The sequence below is a fragment of the Perognathus longimembris genome, chromosome 10, assembly GCF_023159225.1.
Source record: "Perognathus longimembris pacificus isolate PPM17 chromosome 10, ASM2315922v1, whole genome shotgun sequence".
NCBI lineage: Eukaryota > Metazoa > Chordata > Mammalia > Rodentia > Heteromyidae > Perognathus > Perognathus longimembris.
The window spans coordinates 8,107,474-8,133,279 of NC_063170.1; the positions used below are offsets into that span (position 1 = coordinate 8,107,474).

The 25,806-nt window shown below is 43.4% G+C and overlaps 1 protein-coding gene across 2 annotated transcripts in view; it reads left to right on the forward strand.

Annotated features, from left to right (window-relative positions):
- Positions 1–175: 175 nt before the first annotated feature.
- Wdr59 (WD repeat domain 59) overlaps positions 176–25,806 on the forward strand; it is a 66,073-nt gene continuing 40,442 nt past the window's right edge. For both annotated transcript variants that reach the window (XM_048355122.1, XM_048355123.1), the window contains exons 1-10: positions 176–318; positions 3,047–3,096; positions 3,985–4,120; positions 7,438–7,523; positions 8,058–8,138; positions 11,948–11,985; positions 15,190–15,278; positions 15,514–15,630; positions 17,882–17,959; positions 19,663–19,819. In XM_048355122.1, coding sequence (XP_048211079.1) covers positions 265–318; positions 3,047–3,096; positions 3,985–4,120; positions 7,438–7,523; positions 8,058–8,138; positions 11,948–11,985; positions 15,190–15,278; positions 15,514–15,630; positions 17,882–17,959; positions 19,663–19,819 — 886 coding nt within the window. In that variant the 5' untranslated portion in view covers positions 176–264. The remainder of the gene's footprint in view (positions 319–3,046; positions 3,097–3,984; positions 4,121–7,437; positions 7,524–8,057; positions 8,139–11,947; positions 11,986–15,189; positions 15,279–15,513; positions 15,631–17,881; positions 17,960–19,662; positions 19,820–25,806) is intronic.

Genomic DNA, 25,806 nt, shown 5'->3' on the forward strand with positions numbered 1-25,806 from the left:
GCGGGGAGCTTGGGTGACTCAAACTGATGACGGAAGTGCGAGGAGGCGTGCCTGTTTGAGGCGGATGCCGTGCCTCAATTGGAGGAGACAAGGAGGAGGACGGAGCTTGTGTTTGGGACAGCCAATGGCTGGTGGTCGGGCGGGGAGAGGAAAGGGGCGTGGCCAGGCAGCGTCGCTAGCGGCGTGGAGCTGTCCGGCCCCGGGGACGCGGCTGTAGGGGTTCGGAGGGCGCGGTTTGGGGCCCGCAGTGGCGGGGCAAAGGAGATGGCTGCGCGTTGGAGCAGCGAGAACGTGGTGGTGGAATTCCGCGACTCACAAGTAAGCTGGAGGATGGAGGGGAGGGGGAAGCTGCGAAGGGCGATGTGGGCACGCGCACTGCATGGTTCCCGCCCCTCCCTTGCCGCCCCCCACCCCTCCGTCAGCTGAGGCGAGCGAGACCACCGGGCCGGAGCGATTTAGGAAGGGGCTGACCTGGGGCCGTCAGATCCCGGGGAGAATCGTCGTGACCGTTGGAGAGCCGTTCTCCACTGTCGTACGGGAAGTGGAAGTCCCCCCGGGGACACTAAGGCAGAGATGAGGTGTCCACGGGGGGCTTTCCACGCCCAGGGGCAGTGAGCTGGAAGGTGAAGGACTGCGCGTGGTGACCCGGGGCAAAGTCGCAGAACTTCCCTGAGCTGCGTGGGTTTAGTTTTCTTCCTTTGCAGGATTTTGAAGCCAGTTTTGTGGCGTCCCGCTTACGAAGTGCCTGCCTAATAAATGGCCGCGGATCTTCTAATAGTGGAAAAGGCAGTGTCATGGACAAAACGACACGTACTACCCGAGTTCGAACCTTGGGGTAGCTCCCCCCACCCCACCCCATCATTACTCTTGACATGCCAGTTTACTGCATATCACTGTTCCTGCCTCAAGGACTGGCGTGAGAGTTTTATGAAGGCACACTTCATATTGACACATGGCCCTTGCCAAGTCTCAGGAAATGTTAGCTTTTTTTTTTCTTTCTTTCTTGGGTTGGTCATGGGACTTGATCTCAGGGACTGGGCCCTGTCCCAGAGCTCTTTTGCTCAAGGCTAACACTCTACCACTTTGAGCTACATAGTTCTACTTGTGGTTTTCTGGTGATTAATTGTAGGTAAGAGTCCCAGGGACTTTACCTGCCTGGGCTGGCTTTGAACCTCGATCCTCAGATCTCAGCCTCCCGAGTAGCTAAGGTTATAGGTGTGAGCCATCAACGCCTGCCTGAAATGTTAGCATTTACTAAAGATTCTTTAAAAACCATTTTTCTATGCTGAGTCTTCCATATGTCAGGCTTTGTGCTAAGTGATTTCCCAAAATTTTTCCCTTTCAAATGAATGAAAGAACTGTACAAAGTGAGCAAGCATTTTTTCTTTATTGCCAAATGGGATGCTGATCCCCAATTAGCTAACTGCCAGTGACTTGGCTAAGGCCTTCCATAATATGGCTGGTTGCATTAGCTGATGACACCAGCTCTGACTCCTCTCTTCCCCTTTCAGTGCATAATGCTACTTTGCTTAGTAGCTAGATCCTGTCGTAAAACTGATTTGCAATAAGAATTGTGTCTCCCCTTTTCTAGTACCTAGGATATTACTGGGTTTTTCTCTCTATCCTGACTTCTTGAGCTCCTTCTCCTGGATGCACACTGTACAGGCCCTGTCCATACTCAGTTAGCTTATGTTGAGGATAATCTGGATTATGGAAAGTGGGTGGTGTGGTTCTTTCTAAAACCCCATCCTGTCTTTCTCCATAAAGATTAGAAGTGTGGTAGAGCTACTCTGTAGTGCCCTCTGATAAGAAGCCCACATGGAGAACTTGACAGTAGCTTTTGGATTAAAAGAGCTCAGAGCACTTTTATGTTATTAACAGAGAGCACTTCTCTGACTCTTCCCCCCCACCCCCCGCCCAGTGTGGGTGGGGGAAACTCCTAGAGAAAAATAGCCGTATTCTGTTACTCTGCTTGCTTTTCGGTTTTTTGTTTGTTTTTGGCCTGTCCTAGGCCTTGAACTCAGGGCCTGGGCACTGCCCACGATCTTCCTTTGCTCAAGGCTAGCACTCTACCACATCAGACACTGTGCCACTCCTGGCTTTTTCTGTTTATTTGGTATTGAGGAATTGAACTCAGGGCTTCATGCATGCTAGGCAAATACTCCACCACTAAGCCACATTCCCAGCCCTGCTCTTCTTTTTATTGCCTTCACTGAGGAGTAGGACAGCATGCCTCTGAGTCTGCTAATTTAGAAGACATTAATTTGCAAGCCCTCTGATTCTCACAGAAACCAAGGTAGTCCCGTCCTTCTATCTTTATATAGGTGTAATTGATGTGACCTACTGTGGAACTGCTGACACATGCATTATTAGGATGCTATGAAGTAGGGGCAGAACCAGTTGTATTTTAAAAGATGAAAATGTTAAAACAGGCTGGGGATGTGGCTTAGTGGTAGAGGGCTTGCCTAGCATGCATGAAGCCCTGGGTTCAATTCCTCAGCACCACATACACAGAAAAAACCAGAAGTGGTGCTGTGGCTCAAGAGGAAGAGCACTAGCCTTGAGGAAAACAAGCCAGGGACAGTGCCCAGGCCCTGAGTTCAAGCCCCAGGACTGGAAAAAAAAAAAGATTCTGTGAGCTGGGCACTGGTGGCTTACACCTATAATCCTAACTACTCAGGAGGCTAAGATCTGAGGATTGAGGGTCAAAGACAGTGGGGATGGGAAAGTTTGTGAGATTCTTATCTCCAGTTAACTACTGAAAAGCCAAAAGTAGAGCTGTGGTTCATGTGGTAGAACACCAGCCTTGAGCAAAAAACCTCAGGGACAGCGCCCAGACCCTGAGTTCAAGCCCTAATTCTAGCACACACACAAGTAGATGGTAAGATTTGGATAGAAGCTATTAGTTCTCATTGCAGGGGACTAATGATATTTGCCAGCTGGGGACTGCCTGGGAGATAGGAAAAGGGAAAGCCACAGGGACATTTATCTTATCCCATGTATGTAGATTTTGCTGGCAGGACTGAATTTCTGTTCTCTCTCATAGGCAACTGCAATGTCTGTGGACTGTCTTGGGCAGCATGCAGTGCTTTCTGGGTAAGTGAGCTTTCAGACTTGGCCACAATATCTGGGTAACAAATTACAAGGACTTGGGTACTGTTCCTGAGCTTCTTTTACTCAAGGCTAGCAACTCTACCCCTTGAACCACAGCGCCACTTCTGGCTTTTTCTGTTTATATGGTGCTGAGGAATCGAACCCAGGGCTTCATGCATGCTCGGCAAGCACTCTACCACTAAGCCACATTCCTAGCCCTCCACATTCTTTCGTCACTAGAAGTCCAATGCGCTATCCATTGCGCCACAGAGCCACCTACATTCTTTATATTGACACTTTAGACATCAGCATACTTGCTATTTGTTACACTAATTATCAACTCACCTTTTTCTTGGATTATTTTCCTTCCTGGTAGATTTAATTTGGTTTCCAGAGAGTAAGCTTGCAGAGGAATTTGAGATTTCTCGCCAGGATTTTGGCATAGTGATGAGTGATGTGTTAATTCCACACTTTAATAGACTACAGAGCACTGTTCCTGGTGACATGAAGCTGACAGACATTCAAGATGTTGTCCATGCTCTAGACACTCAGGAACGGAGACAAGAACCTTAATCTCCATAGCCTTACTGGAGAATAAATGTAACCATGGAAATACAGACCCTGCCATGGGAGTAATGTGGAAGCAGGCACTGGGGTGATGGGGAGGTTTGGGAGAGAGGCAGGTTGGAGCTCTGCAGGTAGACCCTCACAGCGATTCGACTTCCCTTGGCTTCACTACCAACTTGAGTTACTCTAGTCACTTGTATGCTTTTCGGGTATCTGAACTTTTGGGGAGCATTGCTTACAAACAGAATGCAAATCTGAATGTGCTTTTCTGTCCCAATGCCAATGCTGTTGTGTTGCTATAGTGCACTAATGGTGATGTTCTAGCCGCAGATTCCTATACATCATCAATCTGGATGCCCCTTTCGAAGGTCACCGGAAGATCTCTCGTCAGAGCAAGTGGGACATTGGAGCTGTACAGTGGAATCCTCATGATAGCTTTGCACATTATTTTGCAGCTTCGGTGAGTTTAAGGAGTGGTATCTTTGGGACTGGGACTGTGGCTTAGTGGTAGAGTGCTTGGCTAGTATGCATGAAGCCCTGGGTTCAATTCCTTAGTACCACATAAATAGAAAAAGCTGGAAGTGGCCCTGTGGCTCAAGTGGTAGAGTGCTAGCCTTGAGCAAAAAAGGAAGCCAGTGACAGTGCTCAGGCCCAAGACTGGCAAAAAAAGAAAAGAAAAGGAGTGGTATCTTTGTGTGTGTGTGTGTGTGTGTGTGTGTGTGTGTGTGTGCGCATGCATGTGCATGTGCATGTGCATGCATACGCGCGTGTGTATCAGACCTGGGGCTTGAACTCAGGGCCTGCGTGCTGTCCTTGCTTGTTTTTGCTCAAGGCTTACGCTCCAGCACTTGAATCACAGCTCCACTTCTGGCTCTTTCGGTACTTAACTGGAAATTAGAGTCTTTTGGTGCTTAATGGGCCATCATGTGTCACAGACTTTCCCATCCTTTTTTCCTCTAGAACAAGTAGAGATTTAATGGTTTTGATCTTTTTGTCCTGGGCTATAAGAAGGACTCTTAGTAGCCTCGGGTGTGGCATTCTGTGTGCTGGACTGCTCTTGTCAGGACTAGGAGGAGAGCACCTTGAGTAAAAGAAGCAGAGCCACCTTTTCACTTCAAGAAGAAATAAAAACCCTTCTCTTCTCAGTCATTTCCAAAACAGGTTGTAACTTAACCTGTGGGTGTCTGAGGTTGAACAGATTTTCAGGACTATTCTGAAAGAGAAGGGAGAGTCAGTCTACTGCTTTTCATTGTTGGCCTCTTTTCTGGGTGCTGGTGTGCTCTCTTTGTTGGCTTATGCCTCTGGGCTCTTTAGCTTCCTTTTCTCTATCATCCCTGTCTGGGGTTTCTCAGCTTTGGTATTATCAACATGTTTGGCCAAATAACTGGTAAGCCTGTCCTGTGCAATCTATCCTTTTATGACTGAAAATATTCCATACATATATATGTGTGTGTGTATGTATATATGTGTGTATATACACACATGTGCTACAGCATATATACATGAGCTACAGTGCTGCTTCTGGCTTTTTTTTTTTTTTGAGTAGCTTATTGGAGATAAGAGATAAGAATTTTCCTGCCAGGGCTGGTTTCAAACTATAATCCTCAGGGGCTGGGGATATGGCCTAGTGGCAAAGAGTGCTTGTCTCGTATACATGAGGCCCTGGGTTCAATTCCCCAGCACCATATATACAGAAAACGGCCAGAAGTGGCGCTGTGGCTCAAGTGTCAGAGTGCTAGCCTTGAGCAAAAAGAAGCCAGGGACAGTGCTCAGGCCCTGAGTCCAAGCCCCAGGACTGGCAAAACAACAACAACAACAACAACAAAAAACCCCCAAAAAACCCTATAATCCTCAGATCTCAGCCTTTTGAGTGATTAGGATTACAGATATGAGCCACCAGTGCCCAGCCAATTTTTTATTTTCATCAGCAATGCATAAACATTCCAGTTTCTTTTTACATTCTCGCCTTCTTTTTTTTTTTTTTTTTTTTTTTTTTTTTGCCAGTTCTGGGGCTTGAACTCAGAGCCTGGGTACTATCCCTGTGCTTCTTTTGCTCAAGGCTAGCACTTTATTTATTTATTTATTTATTTTGCCAGTCCTGGGGACTCAGGGCCTGACCACTGTCCCTGGCTTCTTTTTGCTCAAGGCTAGCACTCTGCCACTTGAGCTACAGCGCCACTTCTGGCCGTTTTCCATATATGTGGTACTAAGGAGTTGAACCCAGGGCTTCATGTATACAAGGCAAGTACTCTTGCCACTAGGCTATATTCCCAACCCCTCTGTTGGCTATTTCTATATCCTTTATTTTCTTTTTCTTTTTTGGTTGGTTGTGGGACTTAAACTGGGCCTGGGTGTTGACCCTGAGCTTTCCTGCTCAAGGCCAGAGCTCTACCATTTTGAGCCACAGCTCCACTTATGGTTTTGTGGTGGTTAAATTGGTGTAAGAATCTTATGGACTTTCCTACCAGTGCTGGGTTGGAGCCATGATTCTCAGATCTCAGCCTCCTGAGTTGCTAGGATTAAAGGCATGAACCACCAGGGCCTGGCTCTATGTCCTTTTTTGTGAATCTTGGCCCTTTATTTTTGGTGATGTAGGGGATCAAACCTTGGGCCTAAGCAAGTACCCTACCATTGAGCTATACCTCTAGCCCAGTAATTCTTGTATATATTCTATATACTAGACCTTTATCGTCTGTATGATTTGCAGATATCTTCAACTCTGTCAGTTATCTGTTCACTTTCTTGAGATCATTGTTTAATTTACAAAAGTTTTAGTTTTGAGGAAGTTCAATTTATCTGAGAGGTTTCCCCCCCTTTTGTTCTTGGTTGGAAGGTAGCCTTTTTGTAGGAGAAAGAGCTTTGGAGTTAGGCAAGCTTGAGGTCAAATTCTAGTTGAACACTCAATCACATTCTTTCATCGTGAACAAGTCAGTCAACTTTCTGAACTTTTGTTGCTTCATCTGTAATGTGAGTTGAGTGATGATACCCACTGTGCAGTGTGATGGGAAAGGCCAGAGGTCAGATTGCTTAGGTACCTCATCCTGCGTCTGGATTGCCACTGGCTGACCTGTGGAGATGGTAGGTCATGTCATAAGAAGATGAGGAACCTTTTTTTTTTCATTCTATTCCCACTGGAAGCTATTCTGAATCTTAACCTTTTCAGAAGAACCTTACCTATTTAGATTTGGAAACTAGTATTTTAGGATAAAAAGCTTAGAACCTTATAGATCTATCTATCTCTGAGCTAAAATGAAAATAAGTCTAACATATGTGTGTATACATATTAAAAAAGAACCAAATGTCATGTCATTGTCCTCAGTTTTTTTGTTTCATTTTGTTTTTCGGTTGTAGGGCTTGAACTCAGGACATGGGTGCTGTCCCTGAGCTCATTTGCTCAAGCCTAGCACTCTACCACTGGGCCACATCTCCACTTCCAGTTTTCTGGTGGAGATAAGAGTCTCATGGACTTTCCTGCCCAGGCTGGCTTTGAACCACGATCCTCAGATCTCAGCCTCCTGAGTAGCTAGGATTACAGGCGTGAGCCACTAGTGCCTGGCTGTTGACACTTTGTTTGTAATTTTTACATGCTTTCAGTGTTCTTAATCATGATATTTATTTGATGATAAGGATTTCAAATGGCTATTTAAAGAGTTGAGCATGTGGTGTCTTTGCCCTACAAGATGGCTTCCCCTCCTTTGCTGTAAGCAGTTGAGGGTGAGGACATACATTCCGGTGTCCATCCTATGTTATCCTTCCCATCTTCTTGATTCTTTTCAGAGTAACCAACGAGTTGACCTTTATAAGTGGAAAGATGGCAGTGGAGAAGTTGGCACAACCTTACAGGGTCATACTCGGGTAATCAGGTAGGCATCAGCCCTCCACAGCTTCTCGACCTGTGTTGCTTTGTCCCAGACATTTGATAAAATGAAGGCGTCACCTTCTTCACAAGGCTTGGTCCTCTATGTTACCCTGGCTCTGCGTGGCCATCAGGTCCTTAATGTTTTCCAAGGTTCTCCAGGGTACTTGTTCCTGAATCTGATTTAGGAAATGATAAGTCAAAGATTCTTTTGTGTAGTTTTCTTTTATTTTGACTGTTTTTGTCTTTGAGAGAGAGGAAGGGAGACCACATGCTTTAAGTTGAAATGTTTATTTCTCTCTTGGGAGCAGGTGATAGTGTAAATGGCAACCACAAGGAAGACCTGAAAACTTTGAGCTCAGTTCACTCTTGTTTAATCCCAAGGAACTTTGGAATTCCCCAGCCTGAACCATGGCAAGAAAGCCCATTGGCCGTGAATGACATTTTGAAGTCGTTAGAGACTAGATTTGCTAATGCTTTGCAGCCAGACACGAAGTTTTTTTTCTTTTCTTTGTTGTTCTGTTTATTTCTTCTGTCACAGTGACTTGGACTGGGCAGTGTTTGAGCCTGATCTCCTGGTTACCAGTTCTGTGGACACCTACATCTACATTTGGGATATCAAGTAAGAGCAATGGAAAGATACAGCCACTTGTTTGTGGGGTGATTTGGGACCTTTGTTGTAGATACTAAATATCTTATTTGGTTTCCTCAAGGTGTAGATCCTGAGACAAGGATTTGAGTATAAATATATTACATACTCAAGAGGTGCTGGTAGGGGATAGAGATGAGACGCAAATCAAGAGGGCTATAATGGGGCACGGTTCTTCTCAGGTTCCACTGTGAACAGGTAGAACTCCCATTTGCCCAGGGATCATGAAGTGTTGGTGCATAATACCCTCCTCAAAGGAAATGGACATATTACCTGACTCATGTAGTGGTAATCCCTCTGTACCTCGCCTCTATAATAACAATAAAGTAAATTAATTATTTTTTAAAAAATGCTCTCTTCAGAGGTACCCCATTCCAGGCCAGAGCCATCGTTGTTGATGGTGGCGATCCTTAGCTCATTGGGCCCATCAGAGTTCTGCAGAGCAGACTCCAAAGGCCAGGGCGATCTCACTGGCAAAGTATTACGAGGTGCTGGCATTTGGAAGCTGAGCTGGAGTTTACTGATGTGCTAAGTGGTGGAGATCGATTTTGATGAGGCATAGCTACACATCTACAGCAGACAGGGCTAAGATACCTGCTCAGCTCATTATGGCTCTTTATGAGGCTTTGGTTCCCAGCTGTTAAAGGGGTGCTAATGTCTGCCTCATAGGGTTGCTCCCCGTGGAGTAACAAGTAAAGGAACTCCTCACCCCGGCTGGGCCTGGCATCATTTCCTTTGCCATATGGTTAGAGCTTGGAGGGGCATCCGTATTGCCTCGTGGACTAGATGCCTTTCCCTGCTACATTACTCTTCCCTCATGTCAGTGATTTTACCTGGAAAGCTGGGACAGGGCAGAAGCCAAGCCAAGATAAGACGGAACAGACCAGCCAGACCAGAGTAGGGGCTTTTATGGAGTAAAGGATGTGTGGCTGACTTGACTGGGAGTTATGACAGTTCAGCAGTAAGGCTCATTGGTCTAAAGTCTGTCCCCAGAGAAGTCTAGAATTCAGGTGAAATAGAAGAGGAAAGGCTTAAACAAGCAAGTTATCAGGCAGCTATGGGACAGGATTTGAGAATGTCCTTCACATAAAATGAGTATTTTCACCCAGGTAAGGCCCTGAATTCTTTCTCGGGATAACTAAGGCATGAGCCACCAGTGCCTAGCAGTTTTTTTTTTTTTAAAGGACCAGTTCTGTCTTATATTCTAGTTTCCTTTCAGAAAAATCTTCATTTTGAAAAACTGAAACTCTATACCCATTCAATACTCCATTTCTTTCTTTCTTTCTTTTTTTTTTTTTTTGCCTGTCCTGGGCCTTGGACTCAGGGCCTGAGCACTGTCCCTGGCTTCCTTTTGCTCAAGGCTAGCACTCTGCCACTTGAGCCACAGCGCCACTTCTGGCCGTTTTCTGTGTATGTGGTGCTGGGGAATTGAACCCAGGGCCTCATGTATACGAGGCAAGCTCTCTTGCCACTAGGCCATATCCCCAGCCCTACTCCATTTCTTTCTTCCACATCTCTGACAACCATCATACTGTTTTCTGTTTTAGTGACTTTGGCCACAGTAACTTTCATACAGATGGAATCATACAATGTCTGTCTATCTATCTATCTATCTATCTATCTATCTATCTATCTATCTATCTATCTATCTATCTGTCTTGTCTATCTATAGTTGATCCTGGGCCTTGAACTCAGGGCCTGCGTGCTATCTCTGAACTTTTTTTTGCTCAAGGCAAACCTCAGTGGGTTAGGGATTTGGCCTAGTGGCAAGAGTACTTGCTCAAGGCAAACCTCAGTGCCACTTCCGTTTGTTTTTTTTTGGTAGTTAATTGGTGATGAGTCTCACTGACTTTCCTCCCTGGGGTGGCTTTGAACTATGATTCTCAGATCTCTGCCTCCTATGTAGCTAGGATCTATAATCCTAGCCTGAGCCACCAATGCCTAGATGTATTGTTTTGTTACTGGCCAATTTCACTTAGAAGAATGTCCTTGAAAGTTCCTCCGTGTTGCCAAATATGTCACAATTTCTACTCTCTCTCTCTCTCTTTTTTTTCCTAGTTTTTTTGTTTTTTGTTTTTTTGTTTTTGTTTTTTCCAGTCCTGGGGCCTGTACTCAGGGCCTGAACACTATCTCTGGCTAGCACTGTCCCTGGCTAATACTCTGCCACTTGAGCCACAGCGCCACTTCTGGCCATTTTCTAAATATGTAGTGCTGAGGAATGGAACCCAGGGCTTCATGTATACGAGGCAAGCACTCTTGCTACTAGGCCATATTCCCAGCCCCCTCTCTCATTTTTTTAAGTGAATAGTAATCCATTTTAAGAATGTACCACAGACTTGGAATGTGGCTTAGTGGTAGAGTGCTTCCCTAACATATATTAAGCCCTGGGTTTGATTCCTCAGTACCACATAAACAGAGAAAGCTGGAAATGGTGCTGTGGCTCGAGTGGTAGAGCATTGAGCACGGAGTCAAGAACAGTGTCCAGGCCCTGAGTTCAAGCCCCAGAACCGGCAATAAAAAAAAAACCAAAAAAATGCAGAATATACCACATTTTGTTTACTTATTCATTTATTCCTTCTGCTATTTGGCTGTTGAAAATATCTAGAGTAGTAGTTTTCTTCTTTTTTCTGTTTCTTTGGTGCTGAGGATTGAACTTGGGACCTTGTCTGTGCTAGTTAAGCATCTACCACTATACTACCACCTCAGCTCCCAGCGTAGTACTTATATCTACTTTTGAAATGCCATTGGAAAGGTTCTTGTTTTGTTTATTTGATTTGTTTTTGTTGCTAGTGCTGGGCTATGGACTCAGGGCCTGAGCACTGTCCCTGGCTTCTTTTTGCTCAAGGCTAGCACTCTACCACTTGAGCCACAGCTCCACTTCTGGCTTTTTTCTATATATGTGGTGCTGAGGAATCGAACCCAGGGCTTCACGTATACAAGGCGAGCACTTTACCACTAGGCCATATTCCCAGCCCTGGAAAGGTTCTTGCAGCTATACTTTCATGACTCATCCCACTGCTAATCGTGATGTCTGTGTGGATTCAGCTGTATGATCTGAAATTCACACATGGCTTCAATTGAAATGATTGAGAAAGTCCATTTACCTTGAGGAAAACATGTCTGACTTTATATTTTTTTCTTTTTTCTTTTATATTTGGGCTTGTCCTAGGGATTGAACTCAGGGCCTTGGCACTGTCCCCTAAGCTTTTTTTCTTTTTTTTTGTCATGGGGCTTGAACTGTGGGCCTGGGCTCTTCAGCTCAAGGCTAGCACTTTACCACTTGAGCCATAGTACCACTTCTTGTTTTCTGGTGATGGTTAATTGGAGATAAGAGTCTCAGGGACTTTCCTGCCAGGGCTGGCTTTGAACTGCGATCCTCAGGTCTCATCCTCCTGAGTAGCTAGGATTATAGGCTTGAGCCACCAGCACTGGCTGTCCCTAAGCTTCTTTTGCTCAAGGCTAGCTCTGCTCTACCACTTGAGCCACATATCCTCTTCTGGCTTTTTTAGTGGTTAATTAGAGAGAATAGTCTCACTGATTTTTCTGTCTAGGCTGGCTTTGAAACTTGATCCTCAGATCTGAGGCTCCTGAATGAGTGGGTAGGATTATATGCATAGGCCACCAGCACCAGGTTATATTTCTTTTTAAGACCTTCAAAGCAGATACAATGATTTAATTACCATTGAGAGGAAAGTAAAGGAATGTGTGCCGAAATGTAAAAAAGTACTAGGTAGCTGGTGGCATATGAATTGGATATGTGACTTCCAATTTTTATATTTCAGGGACACTAGGAAACCTACTGTTGCATTATCTGCTGTTGGTAAGTGCATCCATCCCTGCTTGTCTTCATAATACTCCTTTCTGTTCTGTTCCATTCAGTTCCATTCCATTCCATTCCATTCCTTCCCACACTCTTACCATCCATAACTGGAGGTGGGATGGGAAGTCCTACATTGTAAGGTGCTTGCATCAGGTTAACCCTGACTCTGTCCTAAGATTATGATCAGCCTCCTGTGCTTCATCAGCTTCAGCCATCGTAACCATCAGATAGCCATTTGCTTTCCATCTTTCTCCTGACCCACTTCCCTTTCCCATTGCCTTTTCATTATTTTGAAGTAAAACCTGGGCATTATACTATTTCTTCAAAAATGTTTATGTATTTTTACAAAAGAAGAAACCTTAAAGAACAATAACCATAGTAGTATTAATATACCTAATTAGCAATGGTTCTTTAATTCTGTGAAATATCTAAGAAGTATTCAGATTTCCTGAATAGTCTGTCTCTCTCTTTTATATTGTTTTTTTCCTTTCTTTCTTTTTGATGGTCCTGGGGCTTGAACTCAGGGTCTGGATGCTGTCCCTGAGCCTCTTTGTGCTCAAAGCTAGTACTCTACCACTTGAGCCACAGTGCCACTTCCAGCTTTTTTGAGTAGTTTATTGGAGATAATAGTCTCACAGGGACTTTTCTGCCCAGGATGGCTTCCAACCAAGATCTTAGCCTCTTGATTTTTTTTTTTTTTTGGCCATTCCTGGGGCTTGAACTCAGGGCCTGAGCACTGTCACTGGCTTCTTTTTTTTTTTTTTTTTGCTCAAAGCTAGCACTCTGCCACTTGAGCCACAGCACCACTTCTGGCCGTTTTCTGTATATGTGGTGCTGGGGAATCGAACCCAGGGCCTCATGTATGCGAGGCAAGCACTCTTGCCACTAGGCCATATCCCCAGCCCCTTAGCCTCTTGAATAGTAGGATTACAGGCCTGAACCACCAGTGCCTGGCTCTGTCTGTCTCTTTTATTTTCTTTTTCTTTCTTTCTTTTTTTTTTTTTTGTAGTGCTGAGGATCAAATTCAGGGCTTTATGAATACGAAGTACAGGGTCTACTTGTGAGCTATATTCCCAGCCCATTTCTTTCTCTAAATTGAGCTTGTTGCTTATACTTATTGGTTTCTAACTTAGATTGGTTTTAGTGAAACCCTAAAAAAGAAAACAATTCTTTTTTTTTTTTTTTCGCCCACCTGTTCTGATCATTTCCTTTTTTATTATGGGTCCTGCTTCACATAAAGAAAATAAAAAAGGTATAGTTAATGTCCTTTCTTTTTGCTCCTCAGTGAGATTTCTCAGTGGTGCCAGAGCTTCCCCCTGGGAGAAAACAGCTCATAGGAGAGGCTTGTTAACCTTTATACACCACTTAATCTCACATTCCCTGAAAGCTACACCTTGGATACTGCCTGCTCTCCAGTCTAAGTCCCCACTGACAGTGAGCATGTTGTTTATGCCTTTGGGGAGAGAGTCAGCAGGAATATATTGATGTATGCTTCCGAGTGTTCTCTGGGTCAGGGCTCTCACAGCCTGGGGCCTATGCTTGACCCTCTGTCACAATCCTAGTAAAGCATGCTGGATTGAAGGGTCTCAGAATCCCTTGGGAGTCTTCCTGTGCTGATGATCCTCCCACTGCAAAACATTCATCTGCTTGGAACTCTCTGTAATTGTCTCGTGGAGGTGGAGAAAGATCTTCATACTGTTTCTCCTCTAGCGGATGTTCCTTCTTGCAAACAAACTGAGTCTCCTAAGTAAAACCCAACCTTGACCTATCCTCAGTGATGTCCTGCTTTTATTCTTAAATAACTTTAGATGACCTATATCTCAAGAATAAATATGACAACTAGAGACATGACTCAGTAAGGTGCTAGCTTAGCAAGTTTGAGGCCCCCAGTTTAAACACTAGCACTGCAAGAAAAGGAAATAAAATAAATAAACCAATGGCAAGTTTGGGGTAGAAAGATAGATGTAGTTTGAACCACAGGAACTAAAATAAAGTTAGAGGAATAGTTTTAGTGTTCTACAAACACTTTAGGATGACTAGTTTATAATTTATTATGTATTTTAATGAAGAACTCAGGCATTTTGAACATGTCTATTATAAAGAAATGATAAATGATTAAGCAGATGGGAATGCTGATTACTCAAATTTAATCACTATACATCAAGTGTATGAGGTGAGTTTTTACACTCTACTCCATAAATATGTACAATTTAAAGAAAGTACTTTTTTTTTTTTTTGCCAGTCCTGGGCCTTGAACTCAGGGCCTGGGTACTGTCCCTGAGCTTCTTTTGCTCAAGGCTAGCACTCTACCACTTGAGCACCACTTTTGACTTTTTCTTTTTCTGTGGTACTAAGGAGTGAAACCCAGGGCTTCATGCATGCTAGGCAAGCACTCTACGACCAAGCCACATTCCCACCCCACGAAAGTACTTCTTAAGGTGGTGCACATCTGTAATCCTAGCACTGAGGAAGTTCATGAGGCCAGACTGAGATATAGAGCAAGTTTAAGGCCAATGTGGACTATCCAGGAGACCCTGCCTCAAATATACAAACAAACAAATATCAGTGGATAAATGGGTAGATGATGGGGGAAGAAAGAAAAAGGAAAAACAAGACAAATGAAAACCATTAAAAACCTCAGCATTTTCTCTTGGGCAAAGGACAAGTTATGGGCCTGCACTCCATTTCCTGTTAGATTTGGAGGCCCTGGTCTGTCACACATCTTAGGTGAAGTTGCTTCTGAAGCCTTGCATCTACTTTAGCTCTCACTAGTAATGAACACCCAGCCAGAACAAAAGACGGCAAAGTTGTATCAGTAGAAGAAGCCAGCAGTTTGGGGTTGGTTTAATTTGACAGATTTGATTTATTTCTTACGAGCCAGCTGAACATGGTACTGAATTACAGTTCCTGGGTGTCTCTACCCTTTCCGGCATCTCACATGGTACCTCCTGTTGCAGGTAGCTCTGTTGTCTCTCGGGATTGGCGCAGGGGAACAGGGTCTGGGTTTACATTGTCTGATGCCACAAACAATGGAGCCCACTGAACCAATGGCCACATCAAACTGTCGTGGTAGCTAGAGATGATGCTGTCATAGAAAACTGGAAGGTTCTAGAGCTCACAATCCAATTGGCATGGATGTGCTTTCTCTGCTTCTGAAAGCACTGAGGGAAGCAGCTTTTTTTCTCCCTTGGCTTTCCTTTGTAGCTGGTGCTTCCCAGGTCAAATGGAATAAAAAAAACGCCAATTGCCTTGCCACCAGCCATGACGGTGATGTCCGGATATGGGATAAGCGGGTGAGTGAATGTATTTCCCCCGTAGAGTTTGTTTTTGGCCCCTCCCAGAGGATATTAATTAGTCCTTCATTTTTGGTGGTTTGTTTGGCTTAGACAAAACAGAGTACTACTTATAAAAGTAGAATTAGTATCTGACAGTATTTTTGTGTCCCCTCAGTACCCATCAGACTATTCTGTGATGCACCCTCAGTCAGGTTCTTTGGAAATTGACAAACTCAGTGCCAATCTCTTGTAGAAACCTAGCACAGCAGTGGAATACCTAGCAGCCCACCTCTCCAAAATCCATGGGCTGGACTGGCATCCAGATAGTGAGCACATCCTTGCTACCTCCAGCCAAGACAACTCTGTCAAGGTGAGTGGCACCTGCTGGGGTAGTTCGAGGAGCTTTGGGAATGGTGACGTGTTTAGCATTTTGCGCCTCATGGGAGCTGAGCAAACAAAGTAAAGCTGAGCAAGCTTTTTATTGAGCAGCCCAGGAGATGTGATGGCAGCTAACTTGTTTTAAGTTTTCTTTCCCTCTGACAGGAAGTCAGTGACAAAAGCATTTAGGAAGGGAAAGAAGTTTGCTTGCAACAAAGTAAGAAAACCACAGATTTTCTCTGGTTGCCAGTTAGTTTGTAATGGAAAGACAGAGGTTTTCTCATCTGATTATCATATCCGCTACAGTTAGGACCTCTCATACATAAGCATTGCAAAAGTTGGGGATAGAGTTGTTTTGCTAGGTATTCTTTAACATCCTGGAAATGCTCAAGGTTTGATGTATAACATCCTGGAAATGCTTAAGGTTTGATGTGTTTTGGCGGCCCTGTTGCTTTTGGTTTATCTCACAGTGCAGTGTGTCTCGTTTCTTTGTCCTCTCTGACTTGGCATATTCTGTTACCCTTGATCAGATTTGGGGCAGGGCAGGGCAGGGCAGGGCCATCTCTGTTCCACAGTTCCTCTTGTGTCCATAAAGACAGGGACTTGACTACAAAAGTTGGTTTAGCATGTTTATAATGCAGCATTAAGTTAATATTTAATGCTTTATTGTGTTCGTATACATATGTAATACATTTGTTGGTTAGCAGAGCTGGAGTCATGCCAAATACCCTTTTCTTTTTTTTTGCCAGTCCTGGGGCTTGAACTCAGGGCTTGGGCTCCATCCCTGAGCCTCTCTGTGGAACCATGGCATCATTTCTGGCTTTTTCTGTTTATATGGTGCTGAGGAATTGAACCCAGGGTTTCATGCATGCAAGGCAAGCATTGTACCACTAAACCACATTTACAGCCCATGCATAAGACTTAAAAAGTCCTATCTTGATGTTAATAAATCCCTTATGGTTGTAATTTATTTGAATCATTTTAGTACTTTATATTCTTTCTTTTTTTTTTGTTGGTCCTGGAGCTTGAACTTAGGGCCTGAGCACTGTCCCTGAACATCTTTTGTTCAACGCTAGCACTCTACCACTTGAGCCATAGAGTTTCTGTTTATATGGTACTTACGCATTGAACCCAGTGCTTCATGCTTGCTAGGGAAACACTCTACCACTAAGCTATATTCCTAGCTCCCTGGCTATGTGGCTGTGTGTGTGTGTGTGTGTGTGTGTGTGTGTGTGTGTGTGTAGTTTATTGGAGCTAAGAGTCTTATGGCTTCCCTGTGTGTGTAGTTTATTAGAGATAAGAGTCTCATGGCTTGAAGTATGATCCTCAGATCTTAGCTTTCTGAGTAGCTAAGATCACAGGCATGAGCCAACAGTGCCCAGCTTTTTTGTGTATGTGTGTGTGCTGGTACAAAATCTTGAACTCAGGACCTGTGTGCTGTCTCTTAGCTTTTTCACTCATGGCTGTGTTGTACTTGAGCCACAGTTCCACTTAGGGCATTTTGCTAGTTAATTGGAGAAGAGTCTTAAACTTTCCTGCCCAGTATGGCTTCGAGCCTCACTTCATCAGATCTCAGCCTCCTGAATAGTTTGGATTATAGGCAGGCAGGAGCCACCAGTGCCCATCTTAATTTTTAATTTTAATTTTTATTCTTAATTTCGTACTGCTTGTAATGTACTTTTATGTGCCAGAAGTGGTTTGTTTTTATTTATTGCATTTGAATTTGTCTCACAATCCAGTCAACTTATCTCCCAATTTCAGGAACCAGAAAGCACCCGTTCTGCATTTGAAAAAGAGATAAATAGCATCTGCTACATGTTTGTTATAAAGATTAAGTGAGATTAAAACATTAAAGTTGTAATGCATGTTTGAAGTTCAGTAAGTAGGGCATCTCATAGCTTGTCAGTGCATTACTTGCCTGCTGTAAGCATAATGCAGGATCAAAGCCTGTTGCATTCACCTGCCAGCGACAGCAGCACTTCCCGGGCAGGGCACGGTGATCTGCTCTCATTGGTGGTGCTTCTGAAGTCTAGAAACCCTCCCGTGATGTTTACAGATGCGCACAGAAGGATTCTTTCTGTCTCACGGTAGCACAGTTATGGAAGGGGAGCTACAGAATACACTATTGAAATTGTCTGTGGAGAAACAAAAAGCAATGTGTTCAAAGATGATGCCTATTTCAATAGCCAAGGTCTAACAAATGACATTCATTCCATAAGTTATCTTTTCTTTTTTTCTTGTAGTTCTGGGATTACCGCCAGCCCCGGAAATACCTCAATATTCTCCCTTGCCAGGTACCTGTCTGGAAGGCCAGATACACGGTGAGCGACATACATGAGGAGCCAGGGGGGACGTTTTCTCTCTCTCTGTCTCTCTCTCTCTCTCTCTCTTGCTCTCGCTCTCTTTTTCCTCTCTCATTTATTATTATTGTTGTTGTTGTTGTTTATTTTTGGCCGGTACTAGGTTTTGAACCTCAGGCCGCACCCTGGCTTGGCTTGCTTATTTAGTTGGCTGGCACTCTGTCATTTGAGCCATGTCTCTTTGAGCCATGTTTCTTTGTTTTGTTTTTTGAGACTCTATCTCCAAAAAGTAAATCAGCCCTGCCTGGGCTGGTTGTGAGCTATGGTCCTCTGAATCTTAGCCTTCTGAGTAGCTAGGATTATAGGCAGAGGCTGCCAATACTTAGCCTCTCATATTCATTATGAGGTACTTTTTCTGTCCTGGTGTGAGGTACGGCAAATGTGGTAATGCCTTTTACTACTTAGCAATTTACCTGGCGTGCTTGGAGGATCTCTGCATTAGGATTGGTGACCACAGCTGGTGTTTCCCAGACAGCAGGTTAGGCTAGTGGAGGAAGTAGAGGGCTGGAAGCTAATGAAGTATGGTGGAAATAACTCTGGCTTCTGACTTAGGAGCAGGGTTTGGGGTTTGGGTCCAGCTCTGCCATTTATTAATGTGTGGCTTGGAATAAGCCATTTGATTTTGAGCAGAAATTTCATTTGTAAAATACAAAGAATAATTTCCACTCAGCCTTCCTTTTTTCACTGTTGTGATAAAAGACACTGTTTTGAAGCACACAATTCAGTGACACTTAGAACATTACAATCTGTTTTGCCTTTGAAATAACATGTATATGAGTGTGCTTTATAAATCATAAAATTCTACTGATAGAAAGGGTAGGGTATTATCCATCTTTCAGCCATTTTTTCATGGCCACATTGATAGCTGCTAATCAGAGATAATAAATTTCTTTTAATGTCTATTTGAGAGCAAGCACAGGGTGAACAAAGCTACTTTTATGCATTGGGCTCTCACACTGGGCTCTTGTGGAACAAAGAAGATAATTGGGCATTAAGTTGTTTTTGCATCTGGAATCACTTGCCAAGAAATGAGATACTGTTCTCATGAACTGACATCTCTAGATTAATGTATTTGCTAAAAAATTAAAGAGAAAAGTCCATGAGTGATACCAAAATGGAAGATGAAGATCAGTAAGTATATACTTTAGTGGCTATGGTTTATTCTGTAAATAACAGGACATAGGTATCAAAATAATGGATCCTTAGCTCCCTGGAAGGCTGGCTGTTGCTAAGTCCTGACATTACTAGGTTTTCCCTGGAGGAGTGCACACTGGGGTGGTGGGAAGGTATGTTTCATGGGGATCCTGTGTTTCTGGCATCTTTGCATGGTAAGAATTATATTTGCTGCTCTTGGGTTCCCCCAGTGAGTCTTGCATGCTCATTCTTCAGAGGGGACTCATAGAGAGTAGCTAAGATGTGAAATATCAGCAAGCACCATTTGCTTATTGTAGAATTTTCAAAGTTCTCCAAGGCTCAGCCTGATTTTCTTTTTGTCACTTGCTGAGGTCTCTTCTATAAGCTGAGTGAAGGCTAGATGCCATGATCACCTTACCATATTTGGGGAAATTTTCCCCAGATGGGATGGGGCCTTTTATCATCTTGGAAGATGAAGACTTTGCTGATTCTCCTTGGAGTAATCACTGCTTTCCCCTTTGTCGCCATAGCCGTTCAGCAACGGGCTTGTGACTGTAATGGTCCCTCAGCTGCGGAGGGAAAACAGCCTGCTACTATGGAATGTCTTTGACTTGAACACCCCAGTCCACACCTTTGTGGGGCACGATGATGTGGTGCTAGAGTTCCAGTGGAGGAGGCAAAAGGAAGGTGAGTGGAGTAGAGGACTGCTGCCTGATTTCCTTCTGTGCTCTGCCAGGCAGCTGTACCCGCCATGTGGCATAGAGCTTTCCTCACAAACATGTCATGGTATTTTACTTCTCAAATCTTTGAGATAGGGCTGGGGATATGGCCTAGTGGCAAGAGTGCTTGCCTCGTATACATGAAGCCCTGGGTTCGATTCCCCATCACCACATATACAGAAAACGGCCAGAAGTGGCGCTGTGGCTCAAGTGGCAGAGTGCTAGCCTTGAGCGGGAAGAAGCCAGGGACAGTGCTCAGGCCCTGAGTCCAAGGCCCAGGACTGGCAAAAAAAAAAAAAAAAAATCAAATCTTTGAGATAGGTTTGCCATGTGACTTTCTTTGATGATGGAACATGAACAGGGTTGAAATGTTAAGGCTTGGTGTACAGTTATAGTCTGTCTCTGTCGCAGCAAATGGCAAGACTCCGACTGGAGCTGCTGTCATAAGATCTTGTCATGAGGATGAGGAGGAGACATAGAGTAAGCAGGAAATTCTTTCTTCTTCTTCTTCTTTTTTTTTTTCCTTCCAGACCTGGAGCTTGAACTGAGTGCCTGGCCTCTGTCCCTGAGCTTCTCTGTGCTCAAGGCTAGTGCTTTGCAGTTTGAGCCACAGTGCCATGGCTGTCTTTTTCTGAGTACTTTTTGGAGTTAAGAGTCTCATGGACTTTCCTACCTTGGCTGACTTTGAACCTCCTGAGTAGCTAGGATTACAGGTATGAGCCACCGGCCCCTGCTAAGTAGGAAATTCTTTAAAAAAATTTTTTTTGCCAGTCCTGGGGCTTGGACTCAGGGCCTGAGCACTGTCCCTGGCTTCTTTTTGCTCAAGGCTAGCACTCTGCCACTTGAGCCACAGCACCATTTCTGGCCATTTTCTATATATGTGGTGCTGGGTTATCGAACCCAGGGCTTCATGTATACGAGGCAAGCACCCTTGCCACTAGGCCATATTCCTTCCCAGCCCCAAGTAGGAAATTCTTGCATTAAGCTACTGAGATAATGGTGTTGTTTACTATTGTGGCTTGATCTAGTCAGCCCTCACAAATTCAGGGTCATAAGAATAAAGGGAGTTAGGAAGCTGCTGGCCTTAATTTTTCTATAAGTTCACTTTTGTACACTTACATGCAGCCCTTCGTTTCTTAAGATCTCATTACCATAATCTCTAATGTTTGACAGAGCAGAAGTATATTTCTTGATGTCTCCATATTACAGAAGGAAAGCTCGGCAAGTGGAATGATGAAACTTGTCCAAAGTCCCAGAACAAAATCTCCAGTGGACCTGGAATTACATCAGGCACTGCCTATCCCAGCCCCAATCATCTCCTATCAATTGCTATGGTACCCAAGCTAGCCTCAAACTTGCAAATCCTCCTCCATCAATCTCCTAAGTAACTGGGATTATAGTCATGGCTGGCTCTAGAATATTTTTGAAGAGACTCATGATCATCATCATAGCTTTCCTATTCTTTTTTTTGTTTTGTTTTGTTTTGTTTTTCAAGAGGGAGACTATTTTTTTTTTATTAATTGGACATAAATTTTTTTTACAAGGTGTTGTGCAAAGAGGGTGCAGTTACATAGTAGGGCAGTGTGTACATTTCTTATGATATCTTACGACCTGTTTTTCTATCCCTTGTCTAGGTCAGGTTGACATATATGCAATATACAATGTATCAAGAACATATACAGTATTCACAGACTTGGTCTCTACTGTCTCTCCGTCTCCCTTTGTTAACAGTCATATATCAGGGAGATCATGCCCCTTTGTTTTCTGTGTTCTAGGCTTGTCTCACTCAACATTATTTGTTCGAGTTCTGACCATTTCCCTGCGAATAACAGTATTTCACCATTCCTAATCGCTATGTAGTATTCCATTGTGTATAAGTACCATATTTTTTGGATCCATTTGTCTGTGGAGGGGCATCTGGGTTGTTTCCATATTTTAGCTATTGTGAATTGTGCCGCGATAAACATGGAAGTACAAATGCCTTTTTGATATCTTGGATTTTGCTGTTTAGGATAGATGCCTAGGAGTGGTATGGCTGGGTCATAGGGTAGGTCTATATTGAGCTTTTTGAGAAACCTCCATACTGTTCTCCAAAGTGGTTGTACTAATTTGCACTCCCATCAACAATGGAGAAGGGTTCCTCTTTCCCCACAGCCCCTCCAGCATTTGTTGTTTCCTGAGTTCAGAGTATAGGCCATTCTAACTGGGGTGAGGTGGTATCTCAGGGTTGTTTTTATTTGCATTTCCTTTACTAGCAGGGATGTTGAGCATTTCCTCATATGTTTCTTTGCCATTTTTATATCTTCTCTTGTGAAGTCTCTCTTTAGCTCTTTTGCCCATTTCCTAATAGGTTTATTGGGCTTGGAGGGGCTTAGTTTTTTGAGTTCTCTGTAGATGACAGATATCAGGCCTTTGTCTGTTGCTGTGCTGGTGAATATCCTTTCCCATATCGTTGGCTGTCTTTCTATTTTGGTGGCTATGTCCTTAGCTGTGCAGAAACTTTTTAATTTGTAGTAGTCCCATTTGTCGAGTCTTTCTCCTATTTGTTGTGCCCCTGGGACTCTATTCAGGAAGTTCCTTCCTGTGCCTATAAGTTCTAGTGTCTTTCCTACTCTGTCCTTCAGTAGTTTCAAGGATTCAGGTCTGATGTTGAGGTCCTTGATCCATTTTGAGTTGATCTTGGTGCATGGTGATAGGCTTGGGTCTACTTTGAGTTTTCTGCATATGGCTGCCCAGTTCTCCCAGCACCAGTAGTTGAAGAGGCTATGTTTATTCCATTGTATGTCTTTAGCTCCTTTGTCAAATATCAGTTGGCTGTAAGAGTGCGGTTTTATTTCTGGGTCTTCAGTTCTAATCCATTGGTCTTCCGATCTGTTTTTATACCAATACCATGCTGTTTTTGTTATGATGGCCTTGTAGTAGAGCTTGAAGTCAGGTATTGTGATACCTCCTGCACTGCTTTTTTTGCCTAGAATTGCTTTGGCTATTCTAGGTTTTTTGCTGTTCCATATGAATTTATGGATTGTTTTCTCTATTTCAGTGAAGAATGTGGCTGGGATTTTGATAGGGATTGCATTGAATTTGTATAACAATTTGGGCAATATGGCCATTTTCACTATATTGATTCTGCCTACCCATGAGCATGGGAGGTCTTTCCATCTCCTTGTGTCTTCTTTGATTTCCCTTATTAAATTTTTGTAGTTTTCATTGAATAGTTCCGTCATGTCCTTGGTTAAGTTGATCCCTAGGTACTTTATTCTTTTTTTGGCTACTGTAAATGGAATTGTTTCCATAATTTCCTTTTCTGTTTGTCTATTGCTGGTGTACAGAAAAGCTGCTGACTTTTGTGGGTTGATTTTGTATCCTGCTACTTTGCCAAATTGGTTTATTAGGTGTAGGAGTTTGGGTACTGAGTTTTTTGGGTCCTTCAGATATAAGATCATGTCGTCTGCGAATAGGGATAACTTGATTTCTTCCTTGCCGATGTGGATCCCTTTGATGTCCTCCTCTTGCCTTATTGCTATGGCTAGGGATTCCAGCACTATGTTGAAAAGAAGTGGGGAGAGTGGGGCATCCTTGTCTTGTTCCTGAGTTTAGAGGGAATGATTTAAGTTTCTCTCCATTTAATATGATATTAGCAGTTGGTCTGTTGTATATGGCTTTTATTGTTTTGAGGAATGTTCCATCTATTCCTGTTCTCTCCAAAGCTTTTAATAGGTATGGATGTTGTATTTTGTCAAAGGCTTTTTGGGCATCGACTGAGATAACAATGTGATTCTTGATTTTAGTTCTGTTTATGTGGTGAATTACGTTGATTGATTTACGGATGTTGAACCATCCTTGTGACTGAGGGATGAAGCCTACTTGGTCATGATGTATGATATTCTTGATCAGTTTCTGGATCCTATTAGCTAATATTTTATTGAGGAGCTTTGCATCTGTGTTCATTAGTGATATTGGTCTGTAGTTCTCTTTTTTTGTTGGATCTTTGCCTGGTTTGGGAATGAGTATGATATTAACTTCCTAGAATGAGTTTGGGATTTCTCCCTCCGTTTCTATTTCGTGGAAGAGTTTGAGGAGTATTGGAATTAGCTCCTCACTAAAGGTTTTGTAGAATTCGTTGGTGAATCCATCTGGGCCTGGGCTTTTCTTAGTAGGGAGGTTCTTGATTACCTCCTGTATCTCACCGTAAGTTATTGGTTTATTTAGTTGATTTATTTCTTCTTGGTTCAGTTTGGGCAGTTTGTACTTCTCTAAGAATTGATCCATTTCTGTAAAATTATTGTTTTTTGCTGAGTAGAGGTTTTGGAAATAGCTCCTTATGATTGTTTGAATATGGTTTGTACTTGTTGTAATTTTTCCTGTGGAGTCCCTGATTTTACGAATATGAGTCTCTTCTCTTCTTTTTTTTGTAAGTCTTGCAAGGGGTCTGTCAATTTTGTTTATTTTCTCAAAGAACCAGCTTTTAGTCTTATTTATTTGTTGAATGGTCTTTCTATTTTCAATCAGATTTATCTCTTCTATAATCTTTGTGATCTCTCCCCTCCTAGTCGTTTTAGATTCTGTCATTTCTTGTTTCTCCAGTTGTTTTAGTTTCATCGTGAGGGTATTCACCTGCTCTGCTTCCATTCTTTTAATGTGGGTGCTGAGTGCAATGATCTTGCCCTCAGTACTGCCTTAGCTGTGTCCCATAGGTTTCTTTGTGATGTGTTTTCTTTGTCATTGTGGCTTATGAATTCGTTGATTTCATCTTTAATTTGATCTGTGGCCCAAGTGTTGGATAGCAGCGTGGGGTTTAGCCTCCAAGAGTGTGTACAGGCTCTGTGGTATCCTTTGTTGTTGAGGGTTACCTTTAATCCACTGTGATCAGATATAATACATGGGATGACGTCAATACTTTTGTATTTGCTGAGGTTCTTTGTGTGGGCTATGACGTGGTCTATTTTGGAATATGATCCATGGGCTGCTGAAAAGAAGGTGTATTGGGTCTCTGTAGGGTGAAAGGTTCTATATAGGTCTGTTAGATCCATTTGGGAAATGGTGTTATTTAGGTCCTCAGCTCCCTTACTAATCTTCTGGGTGTTGGATCTGTCTCTTGGAGAGAGAGGAGTATTAAAGTCACCCACTATGATTGTGTTTGCATCTATCTTGCTCTGTAATTCTTTGAGAATTTGCTTGACATATGTCGGGCCTCTTTTGTTTGGTGAGTATACATTTATCACCGTGATTTCTTTTTTTTTTTTTTTTTTTTTGGCCAGTCCTGGGCCTTGGACTCAGGGCCTGAGCACTGTCCCTGGCTTCTTCCTGCTCAAGGCTAGCACTCTGCCACTTGAGCCACAGCGCCGCTTCTGGCCGTTTTCTGTATATGTGGTGCTGGGGAATCGAACCTAGGGCCTCATGTATCCGAGGCAGGCACTCTTGCCACTAGGCTATATCCCCAGCCCCTCACCGTGATTTCTTGATTCTGGATTTTTCCTTGTATTAATATGTAGTGTCCTTCTTTGTCTTTTTGAGTGGACTTTAAAGAGAAGTCCGGCTTGTCTGAGATCAGGATGGCTACACCTGCCGTTTTGGTGGATGCATTTGCTTGGTAGATCTTGCTCCATCCTTTCACTCGAAGCCTGTTTTTGTCCCTTGCTGTAAGGTGGGTCTCTTGTAGACAGCAGATGTCAACTTTTTGTTTGCGAATCCATTCTGCCAGTCTGCTCCTCTTTATCGGGGAGTTTAAACCATTTATATTTAAAGAGATCAAGGATAAGGGTGTTTTTTCTCCTTCCATTTTCTTGGTGGGCTGTTTTTTCTTCTTTTTTCTTCTTCTTGTCTTTAGTGAGCTTGTATTTCTGCTGGACTTTGGCTATTGAAGTTTCTTTCTGATTCTGTCTGTGTGTCTTTTACGATCTCTGTTGGCTGGGGTTCCCCTCTTAATATTCGCTGTAGGGCTGGTTTTTTATTCAC